The 25976-nt window shown below is 40.8% G+C and overlaps 2 protein-coding genes across 6 annotated transcripts in view; one reads left to right on the forward strand and one right to left on the reverse strand.

Moving 5' to 3' along the window:
* Positions 1-762: 762 nt before the first annotated feature.
* CYP51A1 (cytochrome P450 family 51 subfamily A member 1) lies at positions 763-19275 on the forward strand. The gene is made up of 11 exons (XM_079785759.1): positions 763-928; positions 1119-1373; positions 3568-3666; positions 4767-4943; positions 6472-6598; positions 8217-8391; positions 11313-11432; positions 12285-12480; positions 14095-14190; positions 14883-15051; positions 17089-19275. Exons 2-11 carry the CDS (start codon positions 1200-1202, stop codon positions 17265-17267), a joined length of 1512 nt encoding a protein of 503 aa, XP_079641885.1. The 5' UTR covers positions 763-928; positions 1119-1199; the 3' UTR covers positions 17268-19275.
* A 1097-nt stretch (positions 19276-20372) lies between these two features.
* AKAP9 (A-kinase anchoring protein 9) overlaps positions 20373-25976 on the reverse strand; it is a 128016-nt gene continuing 122412 nt past the window's right edge. For all 5 annotated transcript variants that reach the window (XM_079785750.1, XM_079785751.1, XM_079785748.1 and 2 more), the window contains 5 exons: positions 25451-25683; positions 23511-23590; positions 22199-22328; positions 21536-21675; positions 20373-20965 (listed from right to left, as the gene is read on the reverse strand). In XM_079785750.1, coding sequence (XP_079641876.1) covers positions 20931-20965; positions 21536-21675; positions 22199-22328; positions 23511-23590; positions 25451-25683 — 618 coding nt within the window. In that variant the 3' untranslated portion in view covers positions 20373-20930. The remainder of the gene's footprint in view (positions 20966-21535; positions 21676-22198; positions 22329-23510; positions 23591-25450; positions 25684-25976) is intronic.

The raw sequence follows: 25976 nt of genomic DNA on the forward strand, positions 1-25976 counted from the left end.
CTTCGCTGCCGCCTCCCCAGGGCCCAGCACCCTTCCCAGCTCTCAGTGTTGACAGAGTAAACCCACACGGCGGGTCGGGAGCCCGCGCCGGTCCCCCAGAGGGAGGCTGCGACCTGGCAGCCATTCTACCTACACGGGAGGGGAGGCGGTTAGGGCTGCGCGACTCAACTCCCGCTAACCGGCCAGCAGAAGGGGGGCTTGTGGGCTCCAACACGCTGCGAAAACCCGTTGGTCCCACTTGCACTTTACAGGGCGGTCACTCGTGCGTGCTTTTGTGACTCCACGCGTTAGTCACCTGAAAATACGGGTCCACTGAGTTTTGCAAAGACTCAATATCTTGACGCGTTTTATGACCACGACTGCCTAAAAGGTAAAAGTTTATTTTGGAAAACCTGTTTTCGTCTAACCCAGCGCATCTAATAACCAAGATTCGCTCCCTTTTATGGCAGTAGGCTAATGCCTGTCAGACAGGTGGTAACTGGGGTGCGGCGGGACTGACCTCATCGTCCCCCACGCAGCCCGTCTTTCACCATCGGCCTTCACCGTCGGTGTGGACGGCCTCACCGAGTCCCCGGGACGTGACCGGAGCAGGGGCGGAGGTGGGAGCGCGCGCCCAGGCAGGGGGCGGCGCCAAGCCCCCCGCCCCGCTGACGCCACATAGGCCGAGATCACCTCAGGCGCGCGGTGCAATCGCTGAGCGCGGCGCCGCCGCCGGCCGCCCCAGCGCAGTCCCGGCCCTGAGATCCCTCCGCCCTCGCGCTCAGATCCCTCCGCCCTCGGCCGGCCGGCCGGACCCTCGTGTCCTGGCGCCCCGCATCCGGGGCACACAGGTTGGGGTGGCCCGCAACTCCCAGCTCACGGCCGATCCCTTCTCTGTACCACCTGTGTCGTAGGTGCAGCCCCGCTTCTCCAGGTCGTCTCTGTGGGCGTAAGGAGACCTCCGCGTTATAGAGTCCGCGCTAAGGGGCGTGGCCAGCGGCAGGCCCCGCCCCGTTCTGTGACGCACCGGGTGGTGCGCGCGCGAGCCGGGAGGAGGGGGTGGGTCCGGGTGTAGTAGAAGATCTGGGGGCCCGGGCCGCCTCCCCGACGTCCACCTGCCTGCTTCCCTCGCCCCGTAGATTCGGAGGAGCGGCGGCGACTTCGGTCTGCGGCGTCTCCGGACAACCAAAGAGGCGGCGGCGGCGGCGGCGGCGGCCGGGATGGCTTTGCTGGGCTTACTGCAGGCGGGCGGGTCGGTGCTGGGGCAGGCGATGGAGAAAGTGACGGGCGGCAACCTTCTCTCCATGTTCCTCATCGCCTGCGCCTTCACGCTCAGCCTGGTCTACCTGCTCCGCCTGGCCGCGGGCCACCTCGCCCCACTGCCGGCCGGGGCGGTACGTGCACCCCCAGGGGTCTGGGAGGGGGGCGCGGCGACTCAGGTGGCGGAAGGGGCTAGTGGCGGCGGCGACCTGCGCTCGGCTGGGCGTTGGCGGCGGGCGCTCTGGGCGGCGGGCGCCCGGTGGGGTCAGGTGCGAAGGGGACGCAGGGGTAGCCGCCTGCCCTGGCCTTGCCGGCCTGGGTGCTGACGGTCCTGATACTGACGGTGGCCACGTGTCTGGTCCTGGCCGGGGTCGTGCTTGCCGCGTCTGTGATCGCAGTGATTCTGTGCTGGTTGCGGTACCGGTAGCCCCGATGGCCGAGTCAGCTTGGAAGGCTGAGGCCGTGGCCGGGGCGCTGAGTGCCCTGGTAGCCGCACTGGCCACGATAGGGGTATTTCGGGTCTGGTGGGGGGACCCTGATGGCGATGCTGCTGGCAGCTGTGGCCCTGGTGGCCGTCATCCTGGTGACTGTCCTGTGGGCTGTGGCATTGCCCCTGATGGCGACTTACTGTATGTCAGTGTGAAGGAGGAGTGTGTTCATTTTGGTAGAACGAGAGTGACTGGAGTGCTGTGGTGTAGGGACCTTCCTGTGATACTGATAAAAGCATTTTAATCTAATTTCGTGGCTTCATTGACCACTTTTCTATTTGACGAGTGCATCCTTAACCAACTAACCAACTAGTAGCTGCCCTGTTACTGACGATGGAAGGCACAAACTATTGACCAAGTAGTTTTACAAATAATTTTTGTTTGAACTGTAACAGGCATGAGACAAGTTAGTATTGTTATTTTTCCTTCACATGGGATTTTTTAGGAAGTGGTATTTGTCTTTGGAAAGATGAGTGGCTTTAGTTTTATTTATTTTTTTAACTTTACCCATTTAAAAATACATTTCATTGATTTTTTTTTTTTTTAGAGAGAGAGAGGAAGGGAGTGGGATAGAGAGAGAAACATAGACGAGAGGGAAACATCATCGATTAGCTGCCTCCTGCACACTCCCCGTAGGGGACCGAGCCCACAACCTGGGCATATATGCCCTGACCTGGAATCTAATTGAACTGGTGGCCTCTTGGTTCCTGGCTCATTGCTCCCCCCTGAGTTACACCAGCCGTAATGTAGCGTGCTGTAACATGCTGTAACGTGCTGTAACGTGCTGTAGCTTTAGTATTTAAGATGGTTGTTACTATTATCCAAAGAGTGGGTTTGGAGTGCGCCTTACTATTTGAGACCACCAACTATCTGAGGAGTCATTTTTCAGTTGCAAGTTTGATTTCCAGGAAACTTAGTGCTGTAATCTGCAAGTCTCATTTGAGGTCATCTAAAGTGCCTTTTATAGTGAACTAGAGGCCCGGTGCACAACATTTGTGCACTGGGGGAGGGTCCCTCAGCCTGGCCTGTGCCCTCTTGCAGTCCAGGACCCCTTGGGGGATGTCTGCTTGCTGGCTTAGGTCCGCTCCTTGCCATGAGCCGGCTTCTGGCTGAGCAGAGCTCCCCCTGTGGGAACCCACTGACCACCAGGGGGCAGCTCCTGTGATGAGCGTCTGCCCCCTGGTGGTCAGTGAGCATCATAGCAACTGGTAGTTCTGCTCTTCTGTCAATTAGCATATTGGAGTTTTATTATATAGGATGCCCAAGAGTTCCTGCTACAGTGGATCTACTCTCTCTTTTAAAATCAGTGGATCTAGTTCATTTGCAGTGAGAGAAGCATGAGATGTGTTCTGTTTACTGATAAATGTCACTTCTTAAACACTTCCTTTATTTCTGTACCTCAAGTTACTGTTTGTCTTTTTCCCTACCTTCTTTAGGCAAGATTCTGGGACTAAAATTCTGAGTGGTCATGGGAGTAAGTGGTGAAGACACTTTTAAGTTTGACTTTTCCGGTTGTTTTTTGTTTTCCACTCATGATTAAGAAAGTTGTCTAGAGCCACCAGTAATAGTATTGGACATATTCTGGATAGTGTTCAGCATTTATAATTGCAATGCCTTTATGTTTGTGTAGTGACATAGCCTACATTATGTGTTGAGTTTCTATTCATTTTACTGTGGATATTCCTAAGATATTTACATTTTAGCTGTTCTTTATCACTTTTGATGCTTCATTTTTTGGTAACTTTTTAGTATTAATAGCAAATTTCATTTGTTTGGCTATGAAACTGAACTGGATCTCTCTCTTAAAATGTCAACTGAAAGTTTTTTGTTTCTCTTGCAGAAAAGTCCACCATACATTTTCTCTCCAATTCCATTCCTTGGGCATGCCATAGCATTTGGGAAAAGTCCAATTGAATTCCTTGAAAATGCATATGAGAAGGTGAGTCTTCCAGATGATTAGAGGAAAAGAAATTAGTGCTTTTCAAACTTTTAAATGGCAGAATGTGGCCAAGCTAGGATTTACATGTGGTTTGATTTCCAAGTCTATGCTTTTAGTAGTAGAAGTAGTAGTAGTAGTAATAAAACACTTAAATAATGTTTATTATGGCCAAGCTATTCTAATATCTTTTCCTCTAATATATAAAATATACATATAACACATACATATTATATATATATGCATGTATATACACACTAATTATTAGATTCTAATAATATATATAATATTCTCTAACATATCTATGTTAATTTATTTAATCTTGACAACAGTTCTATGAAGTACGTGCTATTATTCCCATTTTATAGATGAGGGAAGCTGAAGCATGTTGAGATAGTGGTAAAACTACTAAATTTTTTGGCATCTTCATATAGCAAGCACTATAGGAAAGGTCATATCCTTTAGATACTCTTGTAAATTTATCTTTAACCAATGGGAGAAAAAAATCTATATTCTCAAAGATACTCATTGCAGAATTGTATATAAGTAAAAAATGGACACATCATCCATGTCTGATAATGAAAGAATAGTTAATTACTAACATTATGATATCTGTGTATAAGATAGAAAATATTTTCAATATATTGCCAAAACTGGTTTGGCTCAGTGGATAGAGCGTCGGCCTGTGGACTCAAGGGTCCCAGGTTCGATTCTGGTCAAGGGCATGTACCTTGGTTGTGGGCACATCCCCAGTAGGGGGTGTGCAAGAGGCAGCTGATCGATGTTTCTCTCTCATCGATGTTTCTGACTCTCTATTCCCTCTCTCTTCCTCTCTGTAAAAAATCAATAAAATATATTTAAAAAAAGAAAAGAAAAGAAAATATTTTCAATATAAACGTGAAAAAAACAGAATAAAAATTTTTATTTTCCATTTGCAGTTAGATGAGCATAATTATAAATTTGGACAAAGACTGGGGAAGAATTGCATTAAGGTTTATGAATGATTTTATTTTCAACAGTTACTGTTTTGTGATTTAAGAAATCAGTGTCTTCGTGCTGTATATCTTTTGGTAACGTCAATATGGGTACTTTTTTCTCTTTAGTATGGACCTGTGTTTAGTTTCACAATGGTGGGCAAGACATTTACTTACCTTCTGGGGAGTGATGCTGCTGCACTGCTTTTTAATAGTAAAAATGAAGACCTGAATGCAGAAGATGTCTACAGCCGTCTGACAACACCTGTGTTTGGGAAGGGAGTTGCATATGATGTGCCTAATCCAGTAGGTGACACTGTTATCTTTAAGAAAGATAAATCTATACTATAGTAGTTATAGCTAGTAGTGTAATAGTATATACATTTAAAATGTAGAAACAGTTTATTCCTTGGTTCAAAAACCTGAGATTCATGAGATTTAACAGAAGGAAAGCCATGAATAACCAGTGTTTTTCTAGGGATCTAACAATGCGTGTTTTGTTTTACAGTGGCTGGCATGGGCCAAGCAATTTTAAAGGGTGTCCTAGTCCTGGCCGGTTTGGCTCAGTGGATGGGACTCAAGGGTCCCAGGTTCGATTCTGGTCAAGGGCATGTACCTTGGTTGTGGGCACATCCCCAGTGGGGGGCGTGTTTTGCAGGAGGCAGCTGATTGATGTTTCTCTCTCATGGATGTTTCTGGCTCTCTATTCCTCTCCCTTCCTCTCTGTAAAAAATCAATAAAATATATTTAAAAAGAAAAAGAAAAGGGTGTCCTATACAAAGACATACAATCAATGATGACTTAGCTTATTGGGAGTTGATTTGAGAGGGTAACAAGAAAATCCCGTTATTTTATTGGAGGGTTTCCTACCTTCCCACTTCTGCCTGAAATTCTAGCAGGAGAGCTCTTTTGAGTTAGAGATCCTTGACTTTAGAAGTTTGTGTGATTTCTTTTTCCCCCTAAAGTCAAATATTAAAGTACTGCAACTTGATGTAAAACACAAATGAGATAATTGGCTCAGTTGCTTGGTGTGGTCTCGGACTGTGAATGTATCACACAACTCAGCACCCTAGTCACTAGTAAAGAGAGTTAACATTAAGTGCTGTTTCTGGGGATGGGGTAGGTGGGAGAATGAAGGGCTCTCCGAGGCCAAAAACAAGATCCCTAGAAAAACACTGGTTAGGTATATCCATTTTTTTTTTACACAGCTTATCATATTCTTAAAATAGAAATATCCCAAAGATTTAAAACTATTAGTTGTCCTAGTGTGATTTTGTTTTATTAGAACTATATTATATTCTAATTAAACTTCTGGCAGATAGTGTCAGTAGGGAATAGAACAGGAGAATATGTGAAGGAACATAAAAAATCGAAGCATATTGGATCTTCGGGAGGTTGCGTTGGCATCTGGGTTGGGTTGGAAGACTAGAAGATAACAGAATAGGAAGAGGGAACCCTAGAGTTAGCTGTGGGAAAAGAGTATATAGGAATGACAGGAGTTGGGATACCTAACTTATCATTTGGCTAGGGCCTGCATAACAGGTCTTCTAGGTTACTTTATTTTTATTTATTTTTTTTAATTACTTTATTGATTAAGGTATCACATATTTGTCATCAACCCTCCCCCCCCCCCCCTTCTAGGTTACTTTAGATAGATGCATAAGTGTTCTAATTTTTTCATATCTAGTGTGATTTAAAAAAAAACCTTTTACTATTTTTATTTTTAATTTTTCAGAAGGTTATTTTCTTTGAGTGTTACAGAGTTATAACGCAAATGGATCTTGTGATAAAACAAAATTGTATTTTAATGCTGTATACTCTTAATTTTTTTAAGGTTTTCTTGGAGCAGAAGAAAATGTTAAAAAGTGGCCTTAACATAGCACACTTTAGACAGCATGTTTCTATAATTGAAAATGAAACAAAGGAATACTTTCAAAGTTGGGGAGAAAGTGGAGAAAAAAGTAAGCAAAATGTTTTGGTTTTGCATTTGTCCTAATATTTCTAATTTTCTATAACTAGGAATGTAAGAATACGTGTGTGTATATAAAAAACAAACTACAACATAATGTAAAACCACCTTAGATTTAATGGAAAGAACATGCTATGATTACCATGGAGTTAAACAGCCTGAGAGGAAGTGATTATTGCTGCTCACTAGCAAAACCTTAAAATGGGTTAATGAACATGTATATCATTCAGTTCATTTATACAAATAATATAAAAATGGTTCATGATTAGAATTTGAAATAAACAATGTAAAACTTTTGTAAGTTTATTTTAAGATATTTTTTTTCTCCCAGTGGGCAAGTAAAAGTCCAAATGACTTAATTATATATATAATACCTTATTTATCTATTATTGTATGCGAATGATATATTCTATAAAAAATAAATTTAAATACATAAGCTTACTTTACCAAAAGTTTGGTTTTAGCCCTTTCCGATAGAAATCTTTTAAAATGTATTATATACACCTTTGCATCATATAATGTACTGAATGGTTTGGATATTTCTGGGAACCCAGTCTTTCTATTGGGCTGCAGTGTTTCTTCCAGAGACAGTTGTCATAGTCATGGCTGGAAGCAACGTCTGCCCGTGGAGCAGTAAGACCTCTGGGTCTGGTATTCAGTTCTTTATAAAAGGTCCAGAAACTTGATTTAAAAAAAATACACCTGAAGTTGATGTGATATATTTCCAACCATACAAGAAGCTGATTTGTACAAGAATGCTAGCTTAAATACAAGTGAGGCATAATTACAGCACCAAGAACACCAGAATGTTTCCTGAACTTCTCTTTCTTGGAAAATCTAACTGGAAAGCCAGACGGTAATTGGAATTTCATGTGGTGAACATGGAATTAATGAACATGGCATTGATTGGATAATTTTTATGACTTAAGGGTCATTCAAATAATGCTTGCCTGATGAATCTGTCCTGTGTTGAGCTGTATGAATTGATGATTAGTTACAATTTCTCTTATATATGTGGTCAAGACTCCAATGTTTAGTTCTGCTCTTCCCACTTTCGACCTGGGACATAATCCATACGTCAGTTTTAGGACTGCTGTTCTTTGGAAAGCACCTCTTTATTGTTGTCACAGGCACTAAATAATCTTTTTGCTGCTTTTGTTATACTGTGACCTTGAACTAAGACAGCCATATTCAGTTCTGTCTTTTCAAGATGAAGGGCTCATGAGTGAGGTTTAGAGATATGCTTTGTGGCATTGATTTTGGAATGGTTTGGATATTTCTGGGAACCCAGTCTTTTAAAATGTATTATATACACCTTTGCATTATATAATGTACTGAATGGTTTGGATATTTCTGGGAACCCAGTCTTTATGATGTCTCAGAGGGGTGGGGTGGGGTGCTTTCCGTCTTTTGGTTTCTTGCCTCTCTTTGTTTTGCTGGTAAGGAAGTCCCAAAGCTGTCTACAAGCTTTTTTGATGGTATGAATAGGACCTTGTTGGTTCTTGAGTTTTTATTCTCACTTTCCCTTCACAATTTTATATCTCTAATAAAACAGAACATTTTAAAAGCATTTTTGGCAATATTAATGGGAATGACCTTTTTCTCTCCAGATTTGTTTGAAGCTCTTTCTGAGCTCATAATTTTAACAGCTAGCCATTGTTTACATGGAAAGGAAATCAGAAGTCAACTCAATGAGAAGGTGGCACAGCTGTATGCAGATTTGGATGGAGGTTTCAGCCATGCAGCCTGGCTGTTGCCAGGTTGGCTCCCTTTGCCTAGTTTCAGGTATGGATAAAGAATCTACCTGGAGGATTTAACTTTATATAATTACTGTAGTGTTAACAAAGATAAACATTAAACAAATTGAAGTACAAATTGGCAGTTACAAATAGTCACAGGATATATAGTACAGCATAGGGAATATAGTCAATAATCTGCATATATAAAAGCCTAAGCGACCAGCCGACCGGCCTTTAGCTATGATGTACACTGACCACCAGGGGGCAGATGCTCAATGTAGGAGCGAAAACCACAGGCATGGAAACATCGAACAGACTGATGAATCTCAGAGGGAGGGGAGAGGGCAAGAAGAGATTAACCAAAGATTTTATATGCATATGCATAGTAGAGGCCCAGTGCACGGATTTGTGCACTGGTGGGGTCCCTTGGCCTGGCCAGGCCGAAACAGGCCCGGTGCATGGATTCGTACACTTGGTGGGGTCCCTCGGCCTGGCGTGAGGGGATCAGGCCGAAACCAGCTCTCCGACATCCCCTGAGGGGTCCTGGACCTCTAGCCTGTATATTATAAAAGCCTAAGTGACCGAATGTCCGGTCGACTGGTCACTATGATACGCACTGACCACCAGGGGCATATGCATACTAGAGCTTCTCCCTGTGGTCAGTGTGCTCCCACAGTGGGAGTGCTGCTCAGCTGACCAACGGGCACCAGAGGCAGGGCTCACAGCTGGTGAGTGCTGCTACAGCAGCGCAATCCTCTCCCAATAGGGACTGACTGGGCATGAGCCGTGGCAGGCGCAGGAGGGCCGGGATGAGCGGGAGCAGCAGGCAGGAGTGGCAGGCAGCTTTGGACTGCCTGTTTCGGCCTGATCCCCGCAGGCCACGCCGAGGGACCCCACCAGTGCACGAATCCGTGCACCGGCCCTCTAGTATTGTAATAACTATGTATGGTGCCAGGTGGATACTAGACTTACTAGGGAGATCACTTGGTAAATTATATAAATGGCTCATGACTATGCTGTACACCTGAAACTAATATAATATTGAATGTCAACTGTAATTTATTTAATCTTATTATGATCCCCCATTCTTTATAAGAATTCAAGTCAGGTTTTCTTTATATATTGAGCTCATTTAAGGTAAGTTTTAGCTTATTAAAAGGGTAACTTGTTGTTCATCTGTGCTAATATTTTCAAATCTATTTATCTCACATATTCCTTATACTCAGGAAAGTCTCTGAACTCTACCTAAAAGTGATACAGCCCTCTAAGCACTTGTTTGAGACCATTTGTAGTATATTGTGAAATTTTTTTGTTTAAAGTGTTAATGCCTTTCTTTAATTTTCTCTGTCTCCTTGCCAACTGTAGTTTGATTACCTAAACAGCAGGGATCATCTGTGATACAGAGAAATATTGCTCATAGACTTTATGTAAGCTTAGCACCTTGCATATTAGGCTTTCTGTACCTTTGTTGATTCTTTTCTGTTCAGGTGAGATGGAGAGGAATTAAGTTTTTCCTTTTGTGTCTGCCACTTCTATGTATTTGCAGAGTAAAGCCAGGAGAGGGTCTAGAGTTCTTTGGAATTTATAATACCTTACATTGGTAGGGAGCTTTGCAGTTTTCCAAATGCTTTCATCCATATTATGTTAGAGCGAACATCCAGCACAGCCCTGGGCCTAGAGTGGCCTCTCCATAAATATGCATCGAGCCTATTTCCACTTTCCCTGTCTCCTGGATGAAGTCAGAAATTCCTGAGCTTGGTGTGGTGGGCCCTTCACCCGTCTTTCCAGCCCAGTCTTTCTCTGTCTTCCTGATTCAACTGATTCAATCAAATTATTCCATTCGTTTTCTTGTTTTCCTGGCTCTGCTGTGTTCATACTGTTAAACTTCAGCTTCTTCTTCCCTTCTGCCCATATTATCTTCAGTAACAGTCTTAAAATGAAGCAGGGCAGGAGTTTTTATTAGAAAGCTTGATTAACAGGGGTCGAAGAAGTCAGATTGCCTGGTTTTAAATTTTGGCTCCACTGCTCACTGGCTATGTGATCTTATGGATCTATCTGTGAAGTGAGGATAATAGCTTTTACCTCACAGGAGGTCAAAGTGGGTAATTCATGTAAAACACAGTATCTGTCTCCTAGTGAGCACTCTATTTTAAAGGTAAAATTTTGGGAGTTGAAGTTTGTTTTCTGATTCTACTAGTATTTTTACTCCCTATAAAACTTTGTTTTCTCAGAAAATGAAGAGTAGAACCAAATCCTATATGCTATAGTCATGTTCTGAATCCTAAATAAATCCTAGGCTTCCTTAAATCTTACATCCTATAGAAGAACCAGAGTGATTCCTCATCTGCTTCAAGAATTATTTCATTAAAATCAGAATTTCATGTTAACCTAAAAAGAGTGTACTGCTCACTCTCTGTTAAACTGAAAAATGATTCTAAAGGAATAATCATTTGAGTCTTGTTTTTAGACCTTTGGTTAGAACACAGGTAGTGTGTTAAGAATCAGGGATCTATGTTACTAGAGGCCCAGTGCACGGGATTTGTGCACTGGTGGTGGGGCGTGGCCTGTGGGATTCGGCCTGCAGTAGGAGCAGCCACTCATCCCAGCAGCGCTCCCACTGTGGGAGCGCACTGTCCACCAGGGGGCAGATCCTGTGTTGATCATCTGCCCCCTGGTGGTCATTGCACATCATAGCGACTGGTCGACCTGTTGTTCCGCTGTTCAGTTGCTAGGCTTTTATTTATATCATTACATTCTTTTTGCCCTGAGGGAACCTAGAAATTCCTAAAAATATATGATTTTCGTGATGTCTTTTTTCCCCCTTGTTTCTGAGTTTTGTCAGATATTTTAGAGTCATTAAAGTTAGTGAAGGTTTCTTTAAGCTAGGTCCTGGTTATTTTCAAAAGGAATTTGGTGCCAGAAAGTATTGCTTTATTGTTTGAAATTATTTTCATCTTTGAATTACAGACGCAGAGACAGAGCTCATCGAGAGATCAAGAGTATTTTTTATAAGGCAATCCAGAAACGCAGACAGTCAGAAGAAAAAATTGATGACATTCTCCAAACTTTACTAGATTCTACTTACAAGTAAGAGCTGTTTAGATCATATGTTAAGCTGAAGCAGGAGATTACACATTAAAACATAGTTAAATAATACTATGTTTCCATGATGCTGCCTGACTGATATGGCCCAGTGGTTGAGCATCAACCTATGAACCTAAGGTCACAGCACATGCCTGGGTTATGGGGTCTTGGTCCCCAGTGGGGGGCATGCAGGAGGCAGCCGATCCCCTGATTCTCTCTCATCATTGATGTTTCTATCTCTCTCTCCCCGTCCCTTCCTCTGAAATCAGTAAAAATATATATTTTTTATAAAAGTCACGAAGCTGCAAAATTAGTAACTATGACCTTTGTGGGTTTTTTTGTTTTTTTTACATATATTTTTATTGATTTCAGAGAGGAAGGGAGAGGGAGAGAGGAATATCAATGATGAGAGAGAATCATGGATCGGCTGCCTTCTGCACACCTCCTAGCTGGGATCGAGCTTGCAACCTGGGCATGTGCCCTTGACCGTAATCGAACCTGGGACCCTTTAGTCCGTAGGCCGATGCTCTTATCCACTGAGCCAAACCGGCTAGGGCTGACTTTTGTAGTTTTTAAATGAATGAGATATAAATTACTGGGATCTCATGCCTATTGGCATCCCAGTGATTACGCATGGTGAAAAGTTTGGTAGGAAACTGCAATTAAGTGTTTGTAATCACAATCATATTTTCTATTGGTCTGCCTCTTTACTAGATAAAATTCTGACTTCTGATGCACAAATACAAGAAACCATTATACCTGACAAATTTTTTCATTATAACCCTTTATTTAAAGGTTGAGGTGTGAAATTTGTCTGCCAAAATGTTACATTTGTGTGTGTGGTTCATTCTGTAGGGATGGGCGTCCTTTGACGGATGACGAAGTAGCAGGAATGCTCATTGGACTGCTCTTGGCAGGGCAGCACACATCCTCAACTACTAGTGCCTGGATGGGCTTCTTTTTGGCCAGAGACAAGACACTTCAAGAAAAATGTTATTTAGAACAGAAAGCAGTCTGTGGAGAAAATCTGCCTCCTTTAACTTATGACCAGGTTTGTTGGATTATTATTTTTATTGCTGCCTTATTTGAATATCTGTGGCTAACTTTTAAAGGGGACAATTTGAGTAACAAAAGCAAAAATAAACATGGTACATTAACTAAAAAGATTTTGTACAGTTAAGAAAACCATCAATAAAACAAAAAGACAACCTACTGAATGGCCTAAGATACTTGCAAACAATACATTCAATAAAGGGTTATTTTTGATATAACATTCCAAGTAATTGGTGTAGCCATTTTGAAAAACAGTATGGAGATACCTTAAAAATGTAAAAGTAGAACTGTCATAGGACTCAGCAATATTACTTCTAAGTATTTATGCGAAGAAAACAAAAACACTAATTTAAAAAGATATGGGCACCTCTGTATTCACTGTAGCATTATTTATAGTAGCCAGCATATGGGAGCAACTTAGGTGTCTATCAATAGATAAATGGCTAAAGAAGAGGTAGCATATACATACAATGGAATAATAGCAAAAAAAAAAAAAAAGAATAAAGAATGAAATCTTGCCATTTGTGACAAGATGGTGTTTGATGAACCCAGAGGGTATTATGGTAAGTGAAATAAGCCAGAGAAAGACAAATACCATATGATTTCACTTATATGTAGAATCTACAAAAACAAATGAATTAACAACTAAAAAACCAGACCTATAGATACAGAGAGCAAGTGATGGTTATCAAAGAAGATGGAGTGGGGATAGATGAAAAGAATTTTTTGAAAATGGAATATAAAAAATAAAGGGGACAATTTGAGATTTTCTGTGTACTATAGATTCATTTGATTAGTGTCTTTGTTTTTTGAAAATTTCCCAGAAATGTCCTAATGTTGGATTTGGTTTGCTAATATTTTGTTGAGGATTTTTGCATCTTTATATAGGATATTGATCTGTAGTTTTAATATGATGTCTTTAATAGATTTGCTATCAGTAATATACATCTCATAGAATGAGTTTGGAAATGTTCTCTTTTATTTTTTGAAGAGTTTATGAAGGGGGTTGGTGGTAATTCTTTCTTACATGTCTGTCTAATAGATTTCACCAGAGAAGCCATGTATGTGCTTTTCTTTGTTGTAAGTTTTTTGATTACTAATTCAATCTCTTTGTTGCAGGTTTATTCATATGTCCTGTTTCTTCTTGAATCAATTTTGGTAGTTTGTGTCTTTTTAGGAATACATCCATTTTATCTAGATCACCTAATCTGATGGCATACAATTGTTATAGTATTCTCCTATAATCCTTGTAAGGTCTCCTCTTTCATTTCTGATTTTAGTAACTTTTAAAATAACAGCTTAATTTATATATAATTCACATACTATAAAATCTGTTCATTTAAAGTATATAATTTACTGGTTTTTAAATATACTCATAGTTGTAAAGTCATAATTTAATTTTAGAACATTTACATCACTTCCAAAAGAAAGCCAATACACATTAGCAGTTACTCTCCATTTTCCCTGTGCCCTTATAATAACCCAGAAAAAGTAGTTTTAACTTAAAATTAACTAAATAAAATAAATTTTAATTTATAAAATATTTAAGTTAAAATACTGTTGGAAGTATGTTAAATATTTGTAAAATTCAGGAAATGCTTTTTCTTTTCAGCTTAAGGATCTAAATTTACTCGATCGCTGTATAAAAGAAACGTTAAGACTTCGACCTCCTATTATGACTATGATGAGAATGGCCAAAACTCCTCAGGTGAGTCTCTTGGTTAGATAGCCCCTTATATGTCCTCAATTTTAATTTATCAAAGAGATGATTTCCAGGAAGAGAATTTTTTAAATTAAAGTAGAAAAATAATCACTTTTAGCCAATTTTCAAGTTTATATGTTCTAAATATATAAATATTTTCATATAATTGCAGTTAATCTGTTCCCTGCATTTTTATTTAATGATTTGTTTTTTTTAAAATGGAAATCCATTTTTTTATTATTTTTAAAATAACATTTTTTAAAATTCCAACTATATGAATGTCTAAAAATCAGATTATGGAAAGACTCCTTGAAATTCCACCCCTACCTCTGAGGCATTATGACCTTTGTTTGTATATATACTTGTAGTCCAATTTTGGGTCATTTGGAAATCATCTTGAGTTAAAATAATTTTTTGCTGGCCTATCATCCTGCTAGTTTTTAAATCTGATGTATATTAACCCTTTGCACTCGCTTGCTTTTTTCTCGATTCCTTTATTCTAATGCTAACCGTGTCAAGTCACACTCGACATCCGAGTGCAAAAGGTTAATGCTGTATTGCATAATGACCTGGTTTTTTGGAAGAATACTTTAAAATTATCTAATGAGTCAATCTGGAAAAAAGGAGACATGTAATACTCTAAACAATAAAAAAACTTAAAAAAATTATCTAATGAAATATTTTGCTTTCATTTGTAGATTGTGGCAGGGTATACCATTCCTCCAGGACATCAGGTGTGTGTTTCTCCCACTGTCAATCAAAGACTTAAAGACTCCTGGAATGATCGCCTGCACTTTAATCCTGATCGCTACTTACAGGACAATCCAGCATCAGGAGAGAAATTTGCCTATGTGCCATTTGGAGCTGGTAAGATGGTTATATTTTACATTTGAAATGTTTGTTCTGATAACAGGTTGTCAGAAGTTACCCATGTGAACAAAAATAACCCATGTGAGTTTTATTTACAAGTATCTTTCCCTTTCCTAATAGGGTTATTTTTACAAATGTATGGGGATTTTTCCCCATACCAATTCTCTGCAGACTATCTGAGTTCCTACAATTCAGTTCAGCTCTGACATTCTCTACCTGGGTTTGGTTAGTACAGGCCTCATTGGTTAAAGGCTCAGTTCCAGAAGACTGCTTTCCCCCCACTTCAGCTACAATTAATTGCAAGTCCAGTTGTCACCTGACTAACTGGTTACAAATCGGAGGTTCTCTCAATCCATAATTTGTTGGAAGGGCTCACAGAACTTAGAAAAACAGTTTACTTACTAGACCAAAGATACAACTCAGGAACAGCCTGATTGAAGAGATGCATAGAGCCAAAACCGGTTTGGCTCAGTGGATAGAGCATCAGCCTTCGGACTGAAAGGTCCCGGGTTCGATTCCGGTCAGGGGCATGTGCCTTGGTTGTGGGCACATACCCACTGGGGGTGTGTAGGAGGCAGCTGATCGATGTTTCTCTCTCATCGATGTTTCTAACTATCTCTCTCCCTTCCTCTCGGTAAAAAAATCAATAAAATATGTTAAAAAAAAAAAGAAAAAGAGATGCATAGAGCATGGTATGGGAGAAGGGGCACAGAGCTTCCATGCCCTCTGGGTATGCCACCTCCCAGCACCTGCAGGTGTTCACCAAGCTGGAAACTCTCTGAACACCCTTGTACTTTAAGGATTTTTATTGAGGCTTCATCACAAAGGCATGCTTGATTAAAATCATTGGTCATTTGGAATTAATTCAACCTCCAGCCTCTCTCCCTCCTGGAAGTCAAGGGCTGGGACTGAAAGTTGCAACCCTTTCATCACTTGGTTGGTTCCCTGGCAGTCAGCCTCCATCCTGAGGGGCTTTCCAAAAGTCACCTCATTAACAAACTCAGGTGTGGCTGAACGGGGCCTCCTTCCCTCCGCCGGCCGGCCCCGCCCGCCCCCTGGTCAAACTCCAGGACAACTCCCGGTCGAGGGGACCATTTGCATAATTTGCTTTTATTATACAGGATTACAGTATCACAGTTGCTGTACCTGTAGTATTGAAGTCAGATTTGAAGTCAGTTTAGTCCTCCAACTTGGTTTCTTCCAGGATGGCTTTGGATATCCTAGGTCCTTTGTATTTTCATGTTCATTTTAGAATCAGCTTATCAGTTCTTAAGAGTATATGACCTTTCAAATTTTGATCTCAGTATGTGTTGCTATTTTGGGTTTATTAAAAATCTTTTTCTTTCACTGTCATTTGTTAAAGGCATTTAAAGTTTTAATTGGAATGTTTATATTGACTTTTAACTAGGGCTCTCTTGGGAGAGAAGCTAAGAATATTCTAGTATATTGCCAAACTAAATTAGCATCATACTATTTCAAACCATCATATATTTAACCTAGATGGATGTTAAGTTTCAAAAAAGTTAATTGGAAAAGTCATATAATTAATTACCCAACTGCTGTTTCCCCTAAAAATAGATGTTGAAAATCTCCTGGGATTTTTATTAACTATTTTTATATTTTTTAATTTTATTCTTTTAATTCTCACCTGAAGATATGTTTTTTTAAATTGATTTTAGAGAGAGAGGGAGAGGTAAAGAGAGAGAAAGAAACATTGATGTGAGAAAGAAACATTGATTGGCTGCCTCCGAAAGCTGCCCTTACTGGGAAATCAAATTCACTTGTGATGAAGCCTCAAGTATGTGCTTTGACTGGGAATCAAACCTTTGACCCCCTTCAGTGCATGGGAGGATACTTCAACCGAGTGAGCCACACCGGCCAGGGCTATATTCTTGTTTTATGTGAAAAGAATGTCATCTTTTTATTATATCTGTATATCTGCCCTTCACCTAAACTGTAGTTAAACAAATTTCATCACTCCAGGCTAAAAGAAGTGAAAAGAATTTCAACTCTTACGAAAAATTTTTTTTACAGGGCGTCATCGCTGTATTGGGGAGAATTTTGCTTATGTGCAAATCAAGACAATTTGGTCCACTATGCTTCGTTTATATGAATTTGACCTCATTGATGGATATTTTCCTACTGTGAATTATACAACCATGATTCACACCCCTGAAAACCCAGTTATCCGATACAAACGAAGATCAAAATGAAAAATGCTGCAAGGAATACCTGAAACATCACTGTAAACAGCAAAAGCATTTGAAGAGAATGAAGTTGATGAAACAACTTACTCTTTTTTGAGTGTGTTACTTTAAAAGACAGCCAACTTAACGGGTTTTATATTTTCTTAACTGAATGGTTCCATAAAATTTAATGGCATTTCAGGCATTTCTTAATACTTTTATGATGGATATTTACTACATAAGCTTTATATAAGGAAATCAAGCTACTTAATAAAAAGTTGTTTAGGGGACCTTGGTTATTGGAAGATTCTAAATAACACAATTTCCAGGTATTTATTTGAAGAGTATATATACATAGCTCTTGGTAAGTAAGTTTAGGATACTCAAATCTTGGACTAGATCTGCAAGTATAAAAGCCAAATGAGATACTTGGAAGCCTTAGGTTATTTATTCATTTCCTGTGTAATGTTTGGGTGTGTGAGGATAGGTGGGTAGGGGATAAACTCACATTTAAAGCCTTGGATGAAAGAGAATCCTATTGTTTTGGTATGATGATAATTAGCAGTGATGGAGTTATGTTGTAGAAAAAAATGTCTTTAGGAAGTACTGTCTTTTAGGAAATTGAGGGAGTTCTATGGTAATTACATTCCCTAAAAAAGAATTATTAATTCTAAAGACTGCTTGCATTAACTTGATCTAATTACTAAATATTTCATTTACTTGATAAATTTGTATCTGGTTCCACATGGTCACACATCTGTGTGAAAATCCAAAATAAAGTCCCTAAGGGATAATTTTGTTCTCTTTGGCTCAAAGTGGTTCCCTGCTTCCTCTCCAGAATCTACCTAGGGATGTTTCTGTTACTAGTTCTGTTTATTAAAACTTAATTTAGGTCAGTTAGATTTTTTTTTTAATATAAAATCTGAGATCAGGGAACTTTGGCCAATATGGATAAGGATAATATGAAGCAGGTTCCTTGAGAGTAGGATCATTGGCCATATTATGTGAAGGCTGTGTTCAAGAATCAACTCAAATTATAACTGGAGGCCTGTCTCCATACCTGTAATTTGGCCACATTACTGTTTTTAAAATAAGGACAGAATACTTACCCCTATAAGTTCTGTTTAAGAGGCTGGAGGACTCATGTTAAACTCTATCTCTGCTGTTAGTTTTATACATTAAAATTATCTTTGAGAAAAATATAGTCTATATTCACGAATTGTAAAGCATGTGTGTTTTAGAATTCAGGAATATACAAACTCGATGGAAAAAGAATTACATCCTTATTTGTACTGTATTCAAATTTAGGCAACAAACAATACTAGTAATAGCAGTACCCATGACTGTGAACAGAAATCAGTTATTTTCATATCACATTATAGTTGTTGTAGATCTTAAAGTTTTTACTCTCACCACTACTATGAAATTATGGTAGTTGTTAGATCCGCTAGATCTTATGTCTTTAAACTTACATGTTATATCACACATTTAAAAAAGTTTGACTACTTCTGTATAATTGGTTTCCTTTATAGTTTATTTTAGACTCTAATTAGTTTTTAATCATAGACTAAGTGTTGGTAAGCATTAACAAGTTGATGGCAGAGGCCTAATGTCATAGAAGGCTGATGGTCAGTGGGAGTGAACAGAATGATCAGAGCACTTGTCCATCTGCTCCTTTCTCAGAGCAAAGCAGCCTTGAATGGCAAGCTATGAAAGGTTTTACCCACAATCCTTACCTTCGGATATCTGCTTTAGAATACACTTATTTCTATAACTCTTATCAGAACCCAGCTGCTAATAGGGACAATTTAGGTACTGTGAAATCTTCAAGAATGTAGAATTTGTTTCCATAGCTTGTTTGTGTTGGTATAAATCCTAGAATACCCAATGGTAAAACAAAAATCTGGTTATAAGCATCAAATACTACTTATTCTTGCTGTTTTAGTGAGTTGCCATGTTATCAGGGAGGACTCTTAATTAAGAAAACATTTTTATGTCTCTGAGAGATTCCCATTATGGATTTGGCTTAGCAGAAACACAGTTTCATTCTATTTGTGGTTAATAAAGTTTAAGATTATTTGAATTAAATGAGTGCTGCATCATCTCAGTGGACATGACTTTGTGAGGGCATACCTTTGACCACAAGTAACAATAAAATTAATAGAGCAAATAATAAAGAAAAATACCAATATAACTTTTAAAATATCCTATCTAATAAAAGCCTAATATGCAAATTGCCCCGAGTTAGACTGCTTGCTATGATGTGCACTGACCACCAGGGGGAGGCGCAGAACATGGCGGGCAGCAGTGGAGGCACTGCCGGCCCTGATGAGAGTGGGACTGCAGCGGGATGGTGGAGCAGGTGAGAGGGCAGCGCCAGGACAAGGCAGGTGTGAGCGGGGCCTGATCACCCCCAACTATTGCCCAGCAGATGGCGACCAGCTGCGGCGATGGGGGGGCAGGGCCGCAATCGGGCTCCCAGGAGCTGGGTGGGGGCCCGATGACTCAGGCAGAGGGAGGCATGCGGGGGCCCAGGTGCTGCCCAGGGCCCAGAGGTCAGCTGGGACCTGCCCTTCCACGTCAGACGCTCGCGCTTCGATCACCAGCCAGGCCTAGGGACTGCACCCATGCTCGACTTTCATGCACCGGGCCTCCAGTATTACATATAGATGAAAAGTTGAAAAAGAGGCACGTGGAAAATTCTTCCTCAATAGAGGGAGAGAAACCCCAATAGTATCTATAAGATGAGGACAACTTTCTGAATCTCTCAAGTTGTACATGTTTCTAGTAAGTAATGAGGTGATACGCACTGCTGCAGACTGAATGTCTCCCTCCACCCCAAATTCATTGTTGAAACCATCTGTGGGGGGACTACATGGCGGGGGAGCTCAGGGACAGCTATGTCGGTATTTTTCTCTATTTGCTCTCGTTGTAAGAGATCTCAGTGCTCCCTGCCCTCCGCCATGTGAGGGGACAGCCGTCTCTGAAGGAGGAAGCAGCCCGCCAGTCACCGTCTGCTGGCACCCGACCGTGGACTCCCCAGGCCCCAGAACCGTGAAAGACATTTCTGTTCATAGGACACCCAGTCCACGGCATTTTGTTAGAGCCGCTGGAGTGGACTGGGACATGCACTAAGAACTATGGCTTAGTTAAAAATGAAGAGGGTTCAAATACAGTGTGGTTAAAATGGCGAAGTCATTTTTATTTCAGTACTTGACAAAATACCCCATAAAATTCAAAACTTCTACCATTATACAAAAATAGGTCTCTACAAGTGATATCTGTCGTCATCACCAGTAGCAAATATATTAGGCAGAAACAGGTAAATTCAGTAGCCTTGTAAGAAAAGTGCAGGACACCTCAAGCTACACATTCAGCAGTGTCATAATATGCAAAAGTTTAATCTTTTCACCCATTTGATAAATACAACCAGGTTTATAATTTAACCATTTAAATTAGCATTCCACAAATACACATGTAATTGAACGATTATTGTGCATGAATACATACACAATGCTTATATGTACAAATTCCAGTTTGTTTTCATGTACTGGCTGGGATTTGTATACAATCATAAGCTGTGTTCGTGTTGGTCCCATTGAATATCCGCAATACAAAAGCACAAAAGAACCAGTGGTTTACAAAAGGGAATTTGCTTAAAATCACTTCGAGTCATGATGTTTCAAAGGATTATCTTCTCATGCCAGTATGAAAATGAGCGGAACCTAGAAGAGAAAACCAGAATATATAAATGATTTCCAATTAAGATTGCTCTCTGTACCATACTAAATAGTTCATGAAGGGCAGATTACTATTATCCTCCATTTAAAAATAATGCTTTTTATAGTCTTAAAAAGTGCTTCATATTTGAAGAGATTTTGAATATATATTTAAAAGTCACTATGGCAGGCTCTGTGTTTTTGAGCAGAGAGAAATAAAAGGTCATTTTTACAGTCTTTTTAATGGGATAGGTTTTAACGAATCAAACATAAAAGCACAAGATCCTCCTATGAATAATGGCTGCATTAAATGCTTCAAGCCCTTGCTTGCTCCTCTTATCTCCCCACCCAGAGAGAGAGAGAGAGAGAGAGAGAGAGAAACATCGATGTGAGAGACATATCAATAGGTTGTCCCCCCGACTCACCCCAGCCAGGGCCAGGGATAGAACCTGCAACCCAGACAGTGCCCTTGACTAGGAATGGAACCCAGGACCCTTCAATGTGCCGGCTGACACTCTAACCACTGAGCCCACTGGCCAGCGCGGTGCTGCCAATTTACGGCTAAGCTGAGAGTACCTGACTGTACAGTTCCAAGGCGCCTTTGCAGTGCCTCCAGCCGGGTGATATAATCTGTCAGGGCTCTGTCAGGGTCATAATTCTGAAGCTGAGAACATGCTAAGGAAGCAGGATTTAAATCAGCTGGAGGGCCTGGGTACCTATGAGATCCAAAATATAAACATGAATCCAAATTATCCAGAAACAAGGTAAGTAACTTCCCCACCAGCCTCCACTGTCTCTCAAAAGGCAGACCACTTGTACATGGCCTGATCTGTATCTCCCACTTCTGAGTTTGTGTTGTAAAGTGAAAAAAACGCCTCAATAAACGTAAAGCAGCAGCTATGAAATCACAATAATGTCCAGTATACTGCCTGTCACAAGGTCCTCAATAAATGGAGTATATTATCTAATTGCATCTTGGCTCGCAGCCTGGAGAGGTTTCTTCATAGACTATCAATTTTAGTCAATACGTTTCCCAATGCCTAACCCACAGCATTTACTAAATAACACTTGATCAGATGTTTCTTATACCCTTGGAAACCAGTTACAATTTGATTATGCAAATCATATATTCCTGAAGATACATTTAGCTTTTTCAATGCAAAGAAGTCAAAGCCCTAACACTTCCCTTTCTCTACTAGTATATTTAACTACTCTACGCAAGTTTTGTCAAATTCTTACCTATTTTGAAATGGAAGAGGAGACCTAGGATAGTCCAGATCTGCTCTTGAGCGGTATGTAGTGTGTCTCGGCTCTCCGTACAGATCCAGTCCACCGGGAGAATGATAAAACAGGTCAGTCTTTTCAGCACCTAAAGTAATCCCAGACATACCTTGTTCAAAAGAAATGCCAAGTTCTTGAAAAATTTCTACAACACAGATGAAGACTCAGAAGATTATTATACTGTACTACACTATCTCCTATTTATAGTTATTTTCAATTGTTCTTGCTGTAGGAGAGAAACAGTAGTAGAAATGTTACTTTGTTTACCTTTCAATACAAGCAATTCTGCTAATCCAGAACTATAGCTCAAAGAAAATAAATGATTTAACTGAAATATTTTCTTTTTAAAAAACTTAGTTATAGAGTGAGGTGAAGGGTGCCTGAGTGTGTATGGTTTAGGGGAAAAGAGGTTGTGGGTAAAAAAATATTAGACTGATGTAGCCAAGCCATTCTTGTGACTTTATTAGAAAAAATTGGAAATCAAGATTTACTAACAACACAGAACTCATTATGATACAAATTTCAGCTGTTTCAATATAAGCTTAGATTCATATTTCAAAAACACTTAGGATACTAAATATATTTCCTCTTTCTCTGGTGCTCATGCTTAGCTACTGGGAGAAAATGTACAGGTGGCTTAATAGCAATACATAGCACAGTCCTGCTGTGTGTAACTTCGTGTACGCCTCTACTTATGCCTGAAATGTTGAGCCCTAATGTTTGTTTCCCCTTCTAGGTGTAGAGAGAAGTAACTTTAACTATCAATCATTACTATATAACCTATCGGTAAACTCAGAAACCTGTTTGAATATTGCTAAATTGTAAAAACTTCACACCATAACTTGTCCATATGGCCGAGAAGAGCAATCCGATCTTTTTTGAGCAATCCAATCTTGAACCAGAACCTTAAATGCAGTGGTAAGGAGCATGGGTTCTGGAGCCAAACTGTCAGGGTTCGATGTTGGCTCCTGGGTAACCTGGGGCAAATGACCATGCTTTTCATGCCCCAGTTTTCCATCTGGAAGGTGATAATAGTAACTGCACCCACATCACAGGATAGGGAGAATACACGGCAAAAGCAGGGCCTTGTGCAGATTAAATATTCCACAAAAACCAGCTATTCCCATTCTTTAAAATAGCAAGGTCCCCAGCTCTGTGCGTTATAAGGGCTCTCTCCGTTTTTGAACAACATTATTTGGAAGGTATTACACACATGCAGTAATTTTAGACAATCATAAACAGGAGAAAAAAAATTCTATTTTGACTTCACCTGGATTCAGTCCATCCCTGTTAATATTGATGGAACCAGAACTTGTGACTCGATGCCACCGTCGAACCAAAAATTTCATTCTAGAAAAGATCCCAGAAAAAATTTCACAGCCTATCTATAATGTAGAGAGTATAAATATACACTTTGCACAAAAATCAAGTCACACATTTAAATATGAATGAAGAACAAATTTCAAAATCACATGGTTGCCTAATCTAAAACGAAGCAAATGCCCCCTGTGCCTGTGGCAAAATGAACTGGAGCAGAAGGACAGGGCTTCCCCAGAGGCACCCAAGGTCTCTGGTGAGGACAACATCAGGTCTGGCTTTAGGGGTCAGAGGGGCACAAGAGATGGAGAGCAAAAGTTGAAAAGAGAAAAGTGGACGGGCAAAGAAAGGGCGAGAAGTAATAAAAAGAGGAGAAAAGAATGGAGACTAAAGGGTAGATGGAATAGATCCTTAAGTTGGCAGTGCGTGAGCTGAGCTGGGAAAGCCGGAGGAGGAGGCCTCACTCAGCGATGAGAGGAGATGCCGCCTTCCCAGGATCAGGGCGGCAGGGTCAAGAACCAGCTGCAGCAAGTTGCTGCCTGCCTCGTCCTGGCCCGACCAGCTTTCTGAAGCACCAGTTCTGATTTCATAATTCCAATCAGTTTCAAGGCTCAGTTTTAGGAGTGTCAAAAGACAATGAACATATAAGAGGAAAACAAAAAGAGAGAGGTAGAATGAAGTCCTTCAATGGCAGGTGGTTTTCAAGGAGACTTCCCAAATTCTAATAAAACTTAATGGTTAACTCCTGAGACCTCTCATTTAGCGTCTTCTAACGTACGGGCATGTTGGTCTTCCCCTCTAGGACGTGAGCTGCCTTTGGGGATGGAGGCAGGGATTAGGACTTTTCATCAGGGCCTCTCCCAGCACTTAACTCTGTACACGGTGCACGAAGTGATGAAGGGGAGAACTGGAACCACACGTCTACAATGTGGAGTAGCAGCGGCAGGGAGAATCCAGACCATCAATAGGTAAAACACGACCTCTCTTTAGAGAACCGACATGGATGAGACTTGGGAATCCTGGCTAGTTGTCCCATCTCTATTACTATTGGCTTTGCAACCTCTCCCTGCCTCAGTTTCCTCATCTGTGAAATGACATTCTGGGCTATGTGATCTCAGATAGCTTCTAGTTAAAAAATTCTAAGTCACATATATGTAATACCTTAATCAACAAAGAAAAAAAAATTCTAAGTCATATTTTTCAAAAAAAGATATAGGTAAAAAAAAAAAAAAAAAAAAGGCAGAACCGCTGAAGATGCATCAGATGTGACCAGATAGGAACACTTTGAAAACCAAATTCCTTTTGTTCTGTCCGCTCCTACAGAAGTAAAAGGGCCTGCGTATACACCACTCAGGTCAGAGGACTGCAGTAGGCCAGGTCCCCAAGGTAGTTTGAGTCCCAACTCCACTCCAATCAGACACGGAACAGTACTGGTGACCCTAGTGTGGAACTGCTGGAGAGAGGGACGAGGGCAGTAGCAGAGTCCGACGACTTAAGACTCATATCTGGACTGAATGCAGAGTTAGGGCTTTCTGTAGCTGGGCCCCAAGAGTATGTATGAATGTATGTTACAGCCTAAGTAATTTTTCCAACCCCCTCTCCCCCCACTTATTTATATGTCGGAAAGAGTTCAAGGGTTTATTCAGATTTAGAAAAAAAAAAAAAAAGAGTCTAGATGGGATGTGCCAGCTCTGAGTCACCAGCTGCCTGCATCTGGAAGGGCCCTTTCCCCAGGGTCCCTGCTAAAAGATGGAAGCTGAGAAAGAAGCAGGCGTGTTTTAGGACAGGTCTCATACCACATGACTATATGGAGCACACAGGCAGAGAAAAGAGGTTAAAAATAACAATCCCTTTAGAGAGTCTATTGAAATGATTTGTTTTCAAGTACTTTACCTCGAAATTGCCATGGACACTCTGACAGCCGACCGAAACCTGGTGAAGCCCTTTGGACGGTTGGTGATCACCTCCAGGTCCGTGCAGGCCGGCTGCCCGCCCATCCGGGCAAGCAGAGCCAGCGTGGCCTCTTCACACTCCTGGAAGCCACCCAGTAACAGCAGCAGGTATTTCTTCTGATAAATGAGAGCTTTCCGAAAACTTTCTGCTCTCAGGTATTTACCATAAATTCTCTACATTTAAAGAAGGGAAAAATATAAAGACATTATTAAGAAGTTATTCAAATTGTCCTCTAGGGCAAGATGACCTATATTTTATTAAAAACAAAAAACAAAAACCAAAACTAGTGGGCCCTAGCCAGTTTGGCTCCGTGGATAGAGCATCAGCCTACAGACTGAAGGGTCCCAGGTTCGATTCCCGGTCAGGGTACATGCCCGGGGTTGCGAGCTCAATCCCCAGTAGGGGGTGTGCAGGAGGTAGCTGATCAATGGTTCTCCCTCATCATTGATGTTCCTCTCTCTCTCTC

This window comes from Cnephaeus nilssonii (assembly GCF_951640355.1).
Source record: "Cnephaeus nilssonii genome assembly, chromosome: 12".
NCBI classification, from domain to species: Eukaryota; Metazoa; Chordata; class Mammalia; order Chiroptera; family Vespertilionidae; genus Cnephaeus; species Cnephaeus nilssonii.

Coding starts and splice junctions, on each gene's coding strand:
- CYP51A1 (XM_079785759.1), top strand. CDS start 1,200: ATGGCTTTGCTGGGCTTACTGCAGGCGGGCGGGTCGGTGCTGGGGCAG. Junction 1,374..3,567: donor CCCCACTGCCGGCCGGGGCG/GTACGTGCACCC, acceptor TTTCTCTTGCAG/AAAAGTCCACCATACATTTT. Junction 11,433..12,284: donor TTACTAGATTCTACTTACAA/GTAAGAGCTGTT, acceptor TTCATTCTGTAG/GGATGGGCGTCCTTTGACGG.